Below are 13,532 nucleotides of genomic sequence, written 5' to 3'. Positions count from 1 at the left end.
TCCGTTGCCGGACACGGAAAAAAAAAAAAAAAAAAAAAAAAAAAAAAAAAAAAAAAAGAAAGAAAGCAAGTGAAAAGAAAACCACATAATTGGAGAAAAATTTTACAAATATTTATCTTAGAAGGAGCTTGTATCCAGAATATATAAAAAAAAGGTTACAACATGATAATAAAAAGAAAAATATCCCACTTTTTTAAAACTGGCAAAACATCCGAATACAGTTTTCTAAAGAAAATATACAACTGGCCAATAAGCACATCAAAAGATGTTTGACATCAGTAGACATCAGAGAAATGCAAATCAAATCCACAGCAAGATATCACTTCACACCCACTACCATGGCTATAATCACAAAGATGCATAAACAGGGTGTTATAAGGATATGGAGAAATTAAAACCCTCACACATGGCTGGCAAAACTGTACAATGGTGCAGCCACTTTGTAAACAGCCTGAAACTTCCTCGAATGATTCAGTGTAGAGTTATCATATGATCCAGGCATTCCACTCCTAGGTATATGCCAAGAGAAATAAAACTATGCATCCACACAAAACCTTGAATACAAATGGTCATAGCAGCATTATACACAATACTCCAAAGGTAGAACTAGCCAAGTGTCCATGAACTGATGAGTGAATAAACACAATGTGGGATATCCGTGTAAATAAACATTATTCAGTCATAAAAAGCCTTGGAGTACTGACACGTGCTACAACTTCGCATGAACCTTGAAAACATTATGCTAAGTGAAGGAGGCCAGTCACAAAGGACCCCATAATGTATGATACCCTTTTTATTAAATGTCCAAAATAAGGAGGTTTGTAGGAAAATAAAGTAGATTAATGGTTGCCTAGGGTTGGAGGGGGTGGAATAATTGGGGATGATGACTGAGGGATTTAGTTTTGGAGTAATGAAAGAGTTCTGCAATTGCCGTGATAATTGCAAAACTCTGAGTGTACTAAAATCCATCGAATCACACACTTTAAATGAGTGAGTTGTATGGCCTTTACACTATATCTCAATAAAACCTGTTAAAAAACAAATGTGCCATGACTTCAGATTCTCGTTAGGATATAGATGTTGCAACAGCCCAGTGCTCAACACAATGGCTAGGAGAAAGCCAGATAAACTATAAAAATCCTACTTTTGAAGGCATAACAGTTGTGGAAGCAATAATTAGATGAACTTGAATTTCATAAAGAGAATTCTAGGGCAGGGTTCTTGCTAATACTCAGTAGGGACTGATGGCCACACTTGGCCCACGTGGGGGACAGAGAAACCGGGGAAGTATTCGTTTGTCACTCACATGTATTAGTCCATTTATGTTGCTTATAACAAAATACTTGGAAGTGGGTAATTTATAAAGAAAATGAAATTTATTTCTTACAGTTTCTGAGGCTGGGAAGTCCAAAGTCCATCTGGTGGTGGTGACAGTGGCCCAGAGGTCTCATATTGCAAGAGGGTGGAAGCAGAGAGAGCAGAGAGACAGCAGGAAACAGACTCTCCTCTTCTTTTAAAGCCCTCGGTCTCATATTGCAAGAGGGTGGAAGCAGAGAGAGCAGAGAGACAGCAGGAAACAGACTCTCTTCTTTTAAAGCCCTTGGAACCACACCCCTGACCACCATTTTTAATCCATTCACTATGGCATGGTCCGCCCCTGGCCCCCCAAAATTCATGCCCTTTTCACATGCAAGTACAATCATTTCATCCCCATAATCTTAACCTGTTTCAACTGGAGAGTCCAAAGTTCAAAGTCCCATCTGTGAAATCAATACAAGTTATCTATTTCCAAGATACAGTGTTTGGACAAACATAGGGTACATATACCCATTATAAAAAACCAGTAACAGTAAGTCAGTCACTTTCCCTGAGATCTGTGTCATTCTAGCAAATTATCAAACCTGAAAGGCAGAGCGTTGTGGGAATCACCTGACTTCGTAGCCCAGTTGGACAAAAGCATGGGTAACCCGGGAACCTGATCCTTGCAAATGGTAAGTGAAGTGAGGGCAGTTTTGTAGGACTGAGCCCTAAACCCTATGGAGTCTGTAGTGATAGTGAAGGGAAGTGGTCAGGGCCCCTCAAATGTTCAGAATCTTGCCGAGCATTTGATGTAAATATGCACGTGCGTCCAGGTGTTTCTTGGTTATTGTCTAATGTAATTGCTCATGTGCACCCAGGTGTCCTGGGTTATGGACTTTAGTATAAAGGACGAGTGGCTCTGATCCACAGGCCCTGCACCCCCGGGATGCCCCCACAGGGGCCACGGGGAGGCCGCTACTGCTGCTGGAGGCTGTGGCAGCCAGTGCCCCCAGGATGCCCCGAGAGGCCACCACCACCGCTGCTGCTGCTGCTGCTGCTGCTGAGGACTGAGCTCCTGTCATCTGCCAATGGCTCCTGGGATCTTTCCCAATTACCTAGCATGGACCTGCATGTGAGGGGTCTGGTGACCCAGCCTGGCATGTGAAGGGGTCTGGTGACCCAGTCTGTACAATGGGTTTGAAGGGTCTGAGCCCTAGCCCGGACGATATAAATGGAAACTTGGTACAACTAAAATAATGAAACATTTTGGTTTTAGTTATGAATTGCCTAACCAGACAACTGGCGTGGTCACTTAGCAAGACAATTAGCTATGGCCCTAACCTGACAGCATGGCATTCCTTCAGCATTTCACACTCTTTCTGCAACAAGCCAAAGGAAGGAGGAATGAAAGAGGAGGAGGAACCTAGATCAATGGTTCTCAAAGTGTGTTCCCCAGACTAGCAGCATCGGCACTGCCTGGCACTTGTTAGGAATGCAGATTCCTGGGTCCCACTCCAGATCTGACTCAGAAGCTCTGGGGGTGGGGCCTAGATACTTAGGTTTTAACAAGCCATCCAGAAGATTCTCATGCATGCTTCAATTTGAGAACTACTGGACTATATCAAAAGGTATTTGAGAGACATAACAATCAAAGGTGATGTGTGGACCTTGTCTGGATTCAGAGAAACCAAATGTAAAAAGAAATTTTGGGCTAATCGGGAAAACTTGATGATGGCTTAGGTATTAGATGATGCCAGGTAATGGCTGTTAATCGTCTTACGTGTGGTAATGGCGTTATGGTTGTGAACGCAAACAAATATATTTTCAAAGATGTGTACTGAAGTGTGAAGGGGGGAAATGACATTGACTGAGATTCGTTTCAAAATACTTTATAGGGCTGGCCCGGTGGCGCACTCGGTAGAGTGCGGCGCTTGGGAGCGCAGCGGCGCTCCCGCTGAGGGTTCAGATCCCATATACAGACCGGCCTGCTCACTGGTTGAGGCGGTGCGGGCGCGACACCAAGGGTTGCGATCCCGTTGCCGGTCGCGGTACAGGCGCGACACTGAGGGTTGCGAACCCGTTACCGGTCACGAAAAAAGACAAAAAGGAAAAAAAAAAAGATTGAAAAAACAACTGAAAATACAAATCTTTCCATAGAACTTAATTTTTTAATTTTTTTCTTTCATTTCTTTTTTTTTTCCATGAACTTTTTGAAGACCCCCTTGTACTGTTGGCTGTTGAAGGCCATCCTATGAACAAAGGAATAGGACAACTTTATGTCCCTCAATTGATCTCAAAAAATTACGAAAGAAGCTGGAACAAGTGCAAATGGACCCTCTCCCTGTTGGGCAGCAAAGAAAAACATTTGCCGGAAGTCTCATTCTGTTATAAAAAGAGCAGCTAATATATGCATGACTTGTGTTGTTGACAATGTCCTCTCTTAGAAGGCAAAGGAAGCTACAAGAGGAACTAATACTCAGGCCTTAATTCTGACCAACAGAAGAATGACTTGGTAATGTGGAAGTGATAAAACCTTGGGGGAAAGTAATAGTATAGTCCAGAGGGAAATGCTGGTCTTTATGACATCTCCCACCAGAACTAGGAGGCAAATTTCAAAAAGTCCAGAGGAAAGCTAGAGATGGTTCCATGACCTAAGACCTTAACACAGAGAAATGCTATTGTTACAGCACCTATATGTGTCAGTATTAAGTGCATTGCTCTAACCTTTTAGAGGTATTTTTCCCCCTATAGATGAGGCTACAGGTTCAGAGAGGCCAAGTCACAGGAAGTTAGGGAACTGGGAATCAGACGCGGGTCTGTCTCACTCTAAACCTCATGTTCTTTCCAATGACACTTCTTCCATTCAAAAGTAGTAGTGGTGATGTGCAGAAACCCTCGAAAGCTGAATATATTTTCTGTAGCTTCTCATGAGAAACAAAAGGTTGAGCATCTGAAGAAAAAGGCTATTACCCGGTGAGCTCAGAATTTAGTAGTTTATGAAAACTGGAAAGAGATGCACACAACCAAGAATAAATGTGAATTTTCTGAACACATAATGATATGAGGAAGGATGAATTACAGGGTGAGCTATAATGGGCACACACACGCACACACCCCAAAAGTGCTAGGAACAACAAAAAATGCAGTTATTATAGCCATGGGCATTTACCTTTGCTCAGAGATTACTGGTTGGAAGACAAGTGGCTGTGAGAAAACAGAACCACTCAGGCCCTGGGCTTCAGTTAAGAAGGAGCTTTAGTTCAAGTAAACAGTTGGTCACCTCCCATCCTTGAAATATTCTTCACTCTGCTTCTGAGACACCAGTTTTTCTTGGTTCTCCACCTCACTGGCTATGCCTTTTTTAACTGACTCTGTTGACTCCTCATCTCCACAGCCTCTGAAAGTTAGAATGCCCCGAGTTCAATCCTTCAGTACTCAAATCCTTTCTCTATACGAACCCATGGTCTTGGTGTTATCAGCACCGCACTCTCCCGAGTGAGCCACGGGCCGGCCCATCACCATGTTTTTTTATATATTTTTTAATATTATTTTTTTTAAAAGATGGCCGGTAAGGGGATCTTAACCCTTGACTTGGTGTTGTCAGCACCACGCTCACCCAGTGAGCGAACCGGCCATCCCTATATGGGATCCGAACCCATGGTCTTGGTGTTATCAGCACCGCACTCTCCCGAGTGAGCCACGGGCCGGCCCATCACCATGTTTTTTTAATCCAAACTTCCAAGCTCTATCATTTGATAAGAGCATTTAATCTCCTTCCTTATCTATAAGGTGATGGTAAAATAGATAAATAAATAAAAGTTAATGTCTTCTGTCCTTCATTTCAGCCTGAAGGATACCCTTTAGCATTTTCAGTGGGGGCAGATCTGCTAGCTAGTAATTACTTCTCTTGTTTTTTTTTTTTTTTTAATCTGGAAATGTCTTAATTTCTCCTTCACTTGTGAAGGGTAGTTTTGCTGGATATAGAATTCTCAGTTGACAGATGTCTTTCTTTCAGCATTTGAATACGTCATCCCACTGCTTTCAGCCTCCTTGGTTTCTGATGAGAAATTTGTTTATCTTATTGAGGATAACTTGTAGATGATGCGTTGCTTCTGTCTTGATGCTTTCAAGAGTCCCTGCCTTGTGGCTGGCCAGTCAGCTTGGTTGGTTACAGCACAGACTTGTGACACCAAGGTCAAGGGTTCAGATCCTCATACCGGCCAGCTGCCAGAAAAACAAAAACATACAAAAAAAGTCTCTGCGGTTTTCTTTTGATAGTTTGATTATGCTATGTCTAGGTGTGGATCCTTTTACATTTATTCTACTTGGAATTTATTCAGCTTCCTGGATGTGTAGATTCACATTTTTTCACCAAATTTGAGGAGTTTGGGACCATTATTCCTTCAAATGTTCTTTCTGCCTTTTTCTTTTTCTCTTCCCCTTCTGGAATCCCTACTATACATATGCTGGTATGCTTGATGGTGCCCCATAGGTCTCTGAGGCTCTGTACGGTTTTCTTAACTCTTTTTCTTTTTGTTCCTCAGACTGGATAATCTCCATTGACCCATCTTCAGTTTCACTGATTCTTTCTTCTGCCAGCTTAAGTTTGTTGCTGAACCCTTCTAGTGAAATTTTCTTTTTTTTTTTTTTTGTCTTTTTTTTTCATGTCCGGCAACGGATCGCAACCCTCAGTGTTGCGCCTGCCCCTCGCCCAGCCAGCGAGCGGGAACCGGTCTGTATGTGGGATCCAAACCCTCGGCGGGAGCGCCCCCGCGCTCCCAAGCGGCGCACTGTAGCAGTGTGCCACCGGGCCGGCCCTCTAGTGAAATTTTCATTTCAATTATTGTACATTTTAATGCCAGAATTTATGTTTGATTATTTTTTAATCCTCTTTATCCTCATCTTCTTTACTGCATGAGATATCATTCTCATACTTTCCTTTAGTTTTTTCTCAGGGGGGGCGCAGGGAGGGCTGGCCAGTACAGGGATCCGAACTCATGACCTTGGCATTACCAGCACCACACTCTCCCAAGTCCTTCAGACACAGTTTCCTTTTGGTCTTTGTACATACTTATTTATTTATTTGTTTTATTTTATTTTTTTATTTTTATTTTTTTAAAGATGACCAGTAAGGGGATCTCAACCCTTGACTTGGTGTTGTCAGCACCACACTCTCTGAAGTGAACAACCGGCCATCCCTATATGGGATCCGAACCCGTAGCCTTGGTGTTATCAGCACCACACTCTCCTGAGTGAGCCACGGGCCGGCCCTTTTGTACATATTTATAATAGCTGATTTAAAGTATTTGTCTACTAAATCTAACATCTGGGCTTCCTCAGGGACAGTTTCTGTGGTTTGCTTTTCTTCTGTGTATAGGTCACATTTCCTATTTCTTTGTATGTCTTAAAATTTTTTGTTGAAAAGTAGACATTTAAATACTATGTGTCCTGCCTGGCGAGAACTGCACCACTGCTGGTTTTTTTAAAGATGACCAGTAAGGGGATCTCAACCCTTGACTTGGTGTTGTCAGCACCACACTCTCTGAAGTGAACAACCGGCCATCCCTATATGGGATCCGAACCCGTAGCCTTGGTGTTATCAGCACCACACTCTCCTGAGTGAGCCACGGGCCGGCCCTTTTGTACATATTTATAATAGCTGATTTAAAGTATTTGTCTACTAAATCTAACATCTGGGCTTCCTCAGGGACAGTTTCTGTGGTTTGCTTTTCTTCTGTGTATAGGTCACATTTCCTATTTCTTTGTATGTCTTGAAATTTTTTGTTGAAAAGTAGACATTTAAATACTATGTGTCCTGCCTGGCGAGAACTGCACCACTGCTGGAAGCCTCCTGGGCTCCCAAGCTGAGGGTAAGGGGTGATGGCCTCACCCACGCCCCCCCCATCTGCGACCAGGCCAGCCCCACCCCCCATTCCTACCTCCATTCTTCTGCGCCTGTCCTCCTCCCCCTCCCACTGCTCTACAACATCTTAGAATGTAAAATAAAAATAATAAATAAAAATTTTAAAAATACTATAATGTGGCAAATCTGGAAATCAGGTTTCCCCTTCCCTGAAGGTTTTCTCTGTTGCTGTTTGGTGGTGGTGTTGCTATTGTAGCTACTGTTTGTTTAGTGACTTTTTGGGACCAAATCTGTAAAGTCTGTATTCTTCATTGTATGTGGCCACTGAATTCCCTGTTTGGTTAGCTTAGTGGTTGACATGAGGGTTTTTCTTTTTCAAAAGGAAAGCCTTTTTTTTTTTTTTTTTAATGTTGGGCAATAACCAATTACCAATACTTATTGCTTCATCCATTCTGCACATGACACCCATAATTTATTGTTGCTTTGCCCCCCATGGATTTGTCACCCCTCTTCCCCTGGGTGACGGAGATGCAAAGGGTTACTCAAAGCCCATCTCTTCTGAGCAGTGAGAGACCCCGAAGTGGTTAATCTCCCAGAACCCTCAAGTGAGAGGCATCCCTTCCTTGGGAAATTAACCCTGAATTGGGGTTCTCTTCCTGCATTTATTTTCCAGACCAGGAAGTTACAGGAAGAGAACATAGGTGGGGTTATAGTTTAACAATATAGACTGGTAACTTTCAGTGAAACAAGTCAGATGACATTCCAGTAGACAATTAAGTGATCCACCAACAAAAGCTTGATCTTAGCAAACATTCCTTCCCCCTCCAGAAATTTTCCAGTATCTTTATATATCAATCAGTGGCCTGTCTGTCTTTGAGCCAGCAACCTTGCTGTGTTACAATTCTTTATCTTACACCAGAGACTTTATAGCCTGAGGAAAATTTCCAGTCCTCCGCAAGGTCAATATTTGAAACGGCAAGGCTTCTGAAAACCAGGCCCTGTGAAGTACATTTGCTTTAAGAATATTCCACAGTTTATTCTATTTTTACAAGTCTCGATGCTGTAAAAATCAGGGCTAGTTTAATTGAAAAGAGCTTTCATTTACTGCACTGTTTTTTGGGTTAGTTCCTTCTCCCTGGGTCCTGCCTGGGCTGGACTCTCCTTGACAACAATCTTTTCTTTGGGCAGTGTTTGAAAATAAGATAGCTTTTGTACATAGCATTCCCATAATAGTCTTCAAGCATCTCTAGTGATGAATGGTGACTCATCACTTTTCAGCCACTGCCTCCTTGTGTCTCCGTCTCTAAAGCTGATGAAATAGCTTCGCAGAATCAGTTCACACTTGCTGTGGGCAGGACACGGTGCAAAGCCTCTGACATACTTCACCTCCTCTATGCCTCACAAGAAACCACTGGGAAGCTCATTTTCCAAATCAGGAAGGCAGAGCTCCTGAGCCATCCTCAGAGATCTGATGAATGACATAACCGGGACTGGAGTACAGATCCCCAGCTCTTGCCCACTCAGGCTCTCTACCAGGTAAGTGAAGGTCAGGTTCATTAGGTGAGTGGAGAGGGCATATCCCTGGAGTGCGGCAGTTCTGTTCCTCTCTTGAATCAGGGCAGAGACCCCCAATACCCTCATGCCTTCCCCCCTTTCTAAGTGAACTGTTGAAGAGACCTCCCTCCTAAAACTGACCTCCCTGTCCTCTTCCCAGGATGTTTTAACACTATCGCATATTTCCCAATTTAACAAAATCATGTTTTTTGTGTGTCCTGCTGATTAGAACGTCGGCTCCATCAGGGCAGGGATTTGTGTCTGTTTAGTTCATGGCTGTATCCCCAATGCCTAAAAAAAAGTGATTGACACACTGTAGGTCCTCAATAAAGTTTGTGGGGTAAAAAAAAAAAAGAACGTTAAAATGCTTCTAAAGGCTTTCCATCATACTCAGAATAAAGCCCGACCCTTCCCTGTGGTCCACAAGGCCCTGAACAGTCTGCCCCCATCAACGCCCCACTGTCACCTGCCTTCTTGCTCACTCTGCTCCAGCCACAGGGGCCTCCCTGCTGGTCCTTGAATAAGTCAAGCTTATCCCTCCATCATACTCAGAATAAAGCCCGACCCTTCCCTGTGGTCCACAAGGCCCTGAACAGTCTGTCCCCATCAACGCCCCACTGTCACCTGCCTTCTTGCTCACTTTGCTCCAGCCACAGGGGCCTCCCTGCTGGTCCTTGAATAAGTCAAGCTTATCCTTGCCTCAGGACCTTTGCACCAGCCGTTCCCTATGCCTTCCCCATACTCACAAGGCTTTCTCTCACCTCCTCAGGTGGCTGGTCAAACGTCACCTACTTAGCGAGGTCCTTCCCAATTCCCTTTCCTCTCCTCTAACCCTGTTTTACTTCCTTCCCAGCAAGTATCTGTACCTGAAATTATCATCTGTCTCCCCCACTAGAACGTCAGCTTCACCATGGCAGGGATTTTTGTCTTTGGTTCACTTCTGTATCCCTGGTGCCCAGAATAATATTAGGCACACAGTAGTTGCTTAATAAATAAGCTTGATGTGTCCCAGAGAGGCTGGGTCTTACCTGCATTATTGCTGCCCCCAGCGAGCCCCCAATCAGGGTGAAGCTCTGAGTCTTGGTTATTTTCAGGAGCTTGGGGAAACAGCCCTGAGAACACAAATATCAAAGCAAGCAGAAGCTGGTTAGGGGCTCATAGAATCCTAGTCCCAATCAACCCCCACCCTTCGGGCCACCCAGACTCCATTCTGATTCAGAGAGGAGAAGGGAACAAAGCCACAAGGGTGTGGCTCCCACGCCAGCATCTTTTCTGGCCCCCCATCCCACCCCAACCCCCCACCATACTGTACCACTCACTCCTCTCTACCCAGCTGTGCTGACATTCAAGTGTGGCCAGACATCCTGGGTTACTACTAGTTGTGTGGCCTTGGAGAAGTCACTATACCACTCTGTGCCTCGGTTTGCTCATCTAGAAAGGGGACCCACTGGATCTGCCTCATAAGATTTCTGTGAAAATTAAAAGAATCTACACGAAGTACATGGCAGTGGCCTGACCCATAGCCAGCATTCAGTAAGTGCTAGTTATTTCCGAGTGCTCTTTACATATGAACAGAAGGGCCGACATGTGTTCAGCAGCTTCTCAGCCCTTTACATGTATTTGCTCACTCATTTCTCACTACAACCCCATAAGGTGGACTCTATTCTTTTCTTCATTTGATAGGGGAAAGAACCGAGGCTCAGAGAGATCAGGAGACCAGATGAAGTGGGTGGGCAGGGCAGCCACCTGCAGGCGGTGGGTCCGTCACCCTTCTTCCTGTGGTCACTGGGCTGCCTCTCTTTCTAGGTCCCCAGCATGTCTTGATTCTGGAAGTTTGGGCTGCCATGAGCTTGCTGTTGTCACCGTTCAGTGCCCCCTTCACATAACAGGTATTTATTAAGTGCTTATTGTGTGCCAGGCAGTATAAAACACATAAATTCACGCCCTCGTGCTATTTGAGTGGGGAAGACAGTTGATAACAAGCTGAGAGATAACACTGTCCGGTGCCGATAGATGCTGCAAAGCCACTGCAGGGTACAAAGATGGAGTGTGACAGTCAGGATGGGGGATTCTTTTACAGACAGGAGTCAGGAACAGACTCACCAAGGAAGTGACATTTGAGCAAAGACTTGAAAGAGTGAGTTAGGAAGACATTTGGGGGAAGAGTGTTCCAAGCAGAGGAAACAGCCTGTGCAATGGCCCTGAGGCTGGCACGGGGTTGGTTTTTTTGAGCAGTAGTAAGGAGGCCAGTGTGGCTAGAGCGGAGTGAGCAAGAGGGACAGGATGTCAGGAGGTGACAGGCAGGTTGTGCAGGGTCCAGTGGGCCAGTGTGTGGCCCATGTCTGTCTCTGAGGCCCCGGCTTGGGACTTGGCCTGGCTGTTTCTCCACAGGGACTGGCTCCCAGCAGAAGCCACTCAGTGCCAATAAATGAATGAATAAATGAATGATTCATATTATTTCCTCAGAGATCAGTTAAGAGGAAGCTGGAGGTGGGGCTTGAAACCCATCTCCACCACTCCCTGGCCATGGGAAACCTCTCTGTGCCTCAGTTTCCTCATCTGCAAAACAAGAGAAGAGTCATCCCCACCTCAAGGGGTGTGATGTGATGAAACTCACAATGTGAAAGCTTGGTCACCTGGCTGGCAGTCTTATTAGGATTATCCCTTTTAATCATTATTGCTGCAGTTTAAGGTGCCTGAGAGCAAGCAGCGTGGCCCAGGTAAAGGACTCAGGCCAATGTGGATTCAAATCCCAACTCTGCCAAATCCAAGGGACCTTGAACCAGTCTCATCTCATCCCTGAGCCTCAGTTTCCCCATCTTTGAAATGGGAAGGGTAGTCCTAACTCCCCAAGACTGTGTTGTCAAAATGAGCTGAACACTTTTTCAGAGTTGATTGCTTTCTTCCCCAGCCACCTTTGCCGGACTTCCCACAAATAAGCAATTTTTACAAAAGTCACCAGTCCTTGGGGTCTGTTGAGGCGACACACAACAAAATCTCAGGTTACCTCTTGGTAGATGACGTGGGCGGACACGTTGCGCCCATCACAGGCTGCGGTTCCAATGGATTTACAGCAGCTCCTGGGGTAGGAGTGGCCGGTTGTCATTTCAAAGGAAGAGCCAGAAAAATCTGTGTAGTTATTCACCCCACAGCACTTGAGCTGCAGAGAGGAGAAGAAACACTTGAAGACTCCCTTTCAAATAATAAAATAATAAAAAATAATAGAAATTGGGCTGGCCGGTTAGCTCAGTTGGTTAGAGCGTGGTGCTGATAACACCAAGGTCAATGGTTCAGATTCCCATAGTGCCCAGCTGCCAAAAAGAAAAAAGAAAAAGAGATAATAATAATAGAAATCATGGTCACCATGGCTACCATCTAGAGCAGTCACAATATTCCAGGTTCTGTGCTAAACGTCTCCTTACACCATCCCATGGTGTCTCAGAACCTTCCATGACTCCCCTCATCCTCAAGGTAAAAGCTGAATTCCTCACCGTAACCCACAAGGCCCTGCACAACCTGCCTCCGTCACCTCCCTGCCCTCCCCTCCCTGCAGCTCTCCCCTTTCTTCACGCTGGTTTCTTTGCTGTTCCTCAAACACACAGCAAGCTCCAGCCTCAGGGCCTTTGTACAGGCTGCTTCCTCTTTCTGGAATGCTCTTCCTCCAAATATCTATATGGTTCCCTCCCTGACTTCATTCAGGTCTCTATTCAAATCGTCCATCCTCAGAAAGGCCTGCCCTGACAACTCTTTCTAAATTATCCACAACCACTGGATCAGCCAGGCTGGGCTGAGTTATGCAGCAGTGACAAAGAGCCCCTCGATCTCAGTAGTTCATTTCTCACTCGCACTACCTGCCCATCACAACTTGGCAGGAAACTCTGCTTCTCAAAGTCACGCAGAGAGAGACCCAGGCTGATGAAGCAGCTGCCATCTAGAATGTTCCATTGTTGTGTTGAGAGCTCTGGAGGGCCCTGCACTGGCCAATTAAATGATCCAGCCCGGAAGTGACACACATCAATTCACTGGCCAAAATTCATCACATGACCCTTGACTAACTACAAGGGAGCAGGAAAGGCCATCCTAGTGTATGCTGAAAATGGGTGACAAACAGCATGTAAGAGCAAATAAAACCCTCAGTCTCTATGTCTTTTCCTTGCTTGTTTTTCTTCATAGTACTCTTCACCCTTGGTACCAAGGTTTATTTTATTTTATTTTTTTCTGGCAGCTGGCCGGTATGGGGATCTGAACCCTTGACCTTGGTGTTATGGGCACCATGCCCTAAACAACCGAGCTAACCAGCCAACCCATACTTAATTGGCTTCTAGTTCATCTCCTTACTCAAGTGTCAGTATCACAGGGATGAGGATTTTTTTTGTGTGCCCTACCATCCCCTCAGGTCCCTGAGTTCTACCTGGCACATAGTAGGTGCTCAATAAATATTAGTTGAAAGACTCTATGAATAAATGAGACACATTCTCTACCATCTCAAGCTTGAGAAGCCAAAATCAGGATGCAGACAAGCATTATTCCCCATCACACGTCCCCTTCAAAGCAGGACCACGATGCCACAGTAGCTCCTGGACCCAGGACTCAGATATAAAACGCTTCGGCAAACAAGCCACTGTTTTTCCTTTCCAAATCCTCCCTGGCTGTCCTCAACTGCCTGCCCCAAGAACTTAGATGACACATGGAGGCTGGTCCTTTTGTGGCTGATCCTTAAATACCAAGGATCAAGATGAGAGTTTCACCCCTTCACACCCGTGAGGGTGGCAATTATAAAAAAAAAAAAAAAAAAAAAAAAAAAAAAAAAAAAAAA

At 44.8% G+C, this 13,532-nt stretch overlaps 1 protein-coding gene across 1 annotated transcript in view; it reads right to left on the bottom strand.

Annotated features, from left to right (window-relative positions):
- The window catches only part of TSPAN16 (tetraspanin 16), a 27,561-nt gene that overhangs the window by 6,052 nt on the left and 7,977 nt on the right, over window positions 1–13,532 (bottom strand). The window contains exons 5-6 of the mRNA XM_008573807.1: window positions 11,724–11,876; window positions 9,745–9,828 (exon numbers count right to left, since the gene is read on the bottom strand). Of these exons, the coding sequence (XP_008572029.1) occupies window positions 9,745–9,828; window positions 11,724–11,876 (237 nt within the window). The remainder of the gene's footprint in view (window positions 1–9,744; window positions 9,829–11,723; window positions 11,877–13,532) is intronic.

Source organism: Galeopterus variegatus, unplaced genomic scaffold, assembly GCF_000696425.1.
Source record: "Galeopterus variegatus unplaced genomic scaffold, G_variegatus-3.0.2 Scaffold964, whole genome shotgun sequence".
NCBI classification, from domain to species: domain Eukaryota; kingdom Metazoa; phylum Chordata; class Mammalia; order Dermoptera; family Cynocephalidae; genus Galeopterus; species Galeopterus variegatus.
Note: the sequence above shows the minus strand (reverse complement) of the source record. Positions and strands in the feature narration are given on the sequence as shown.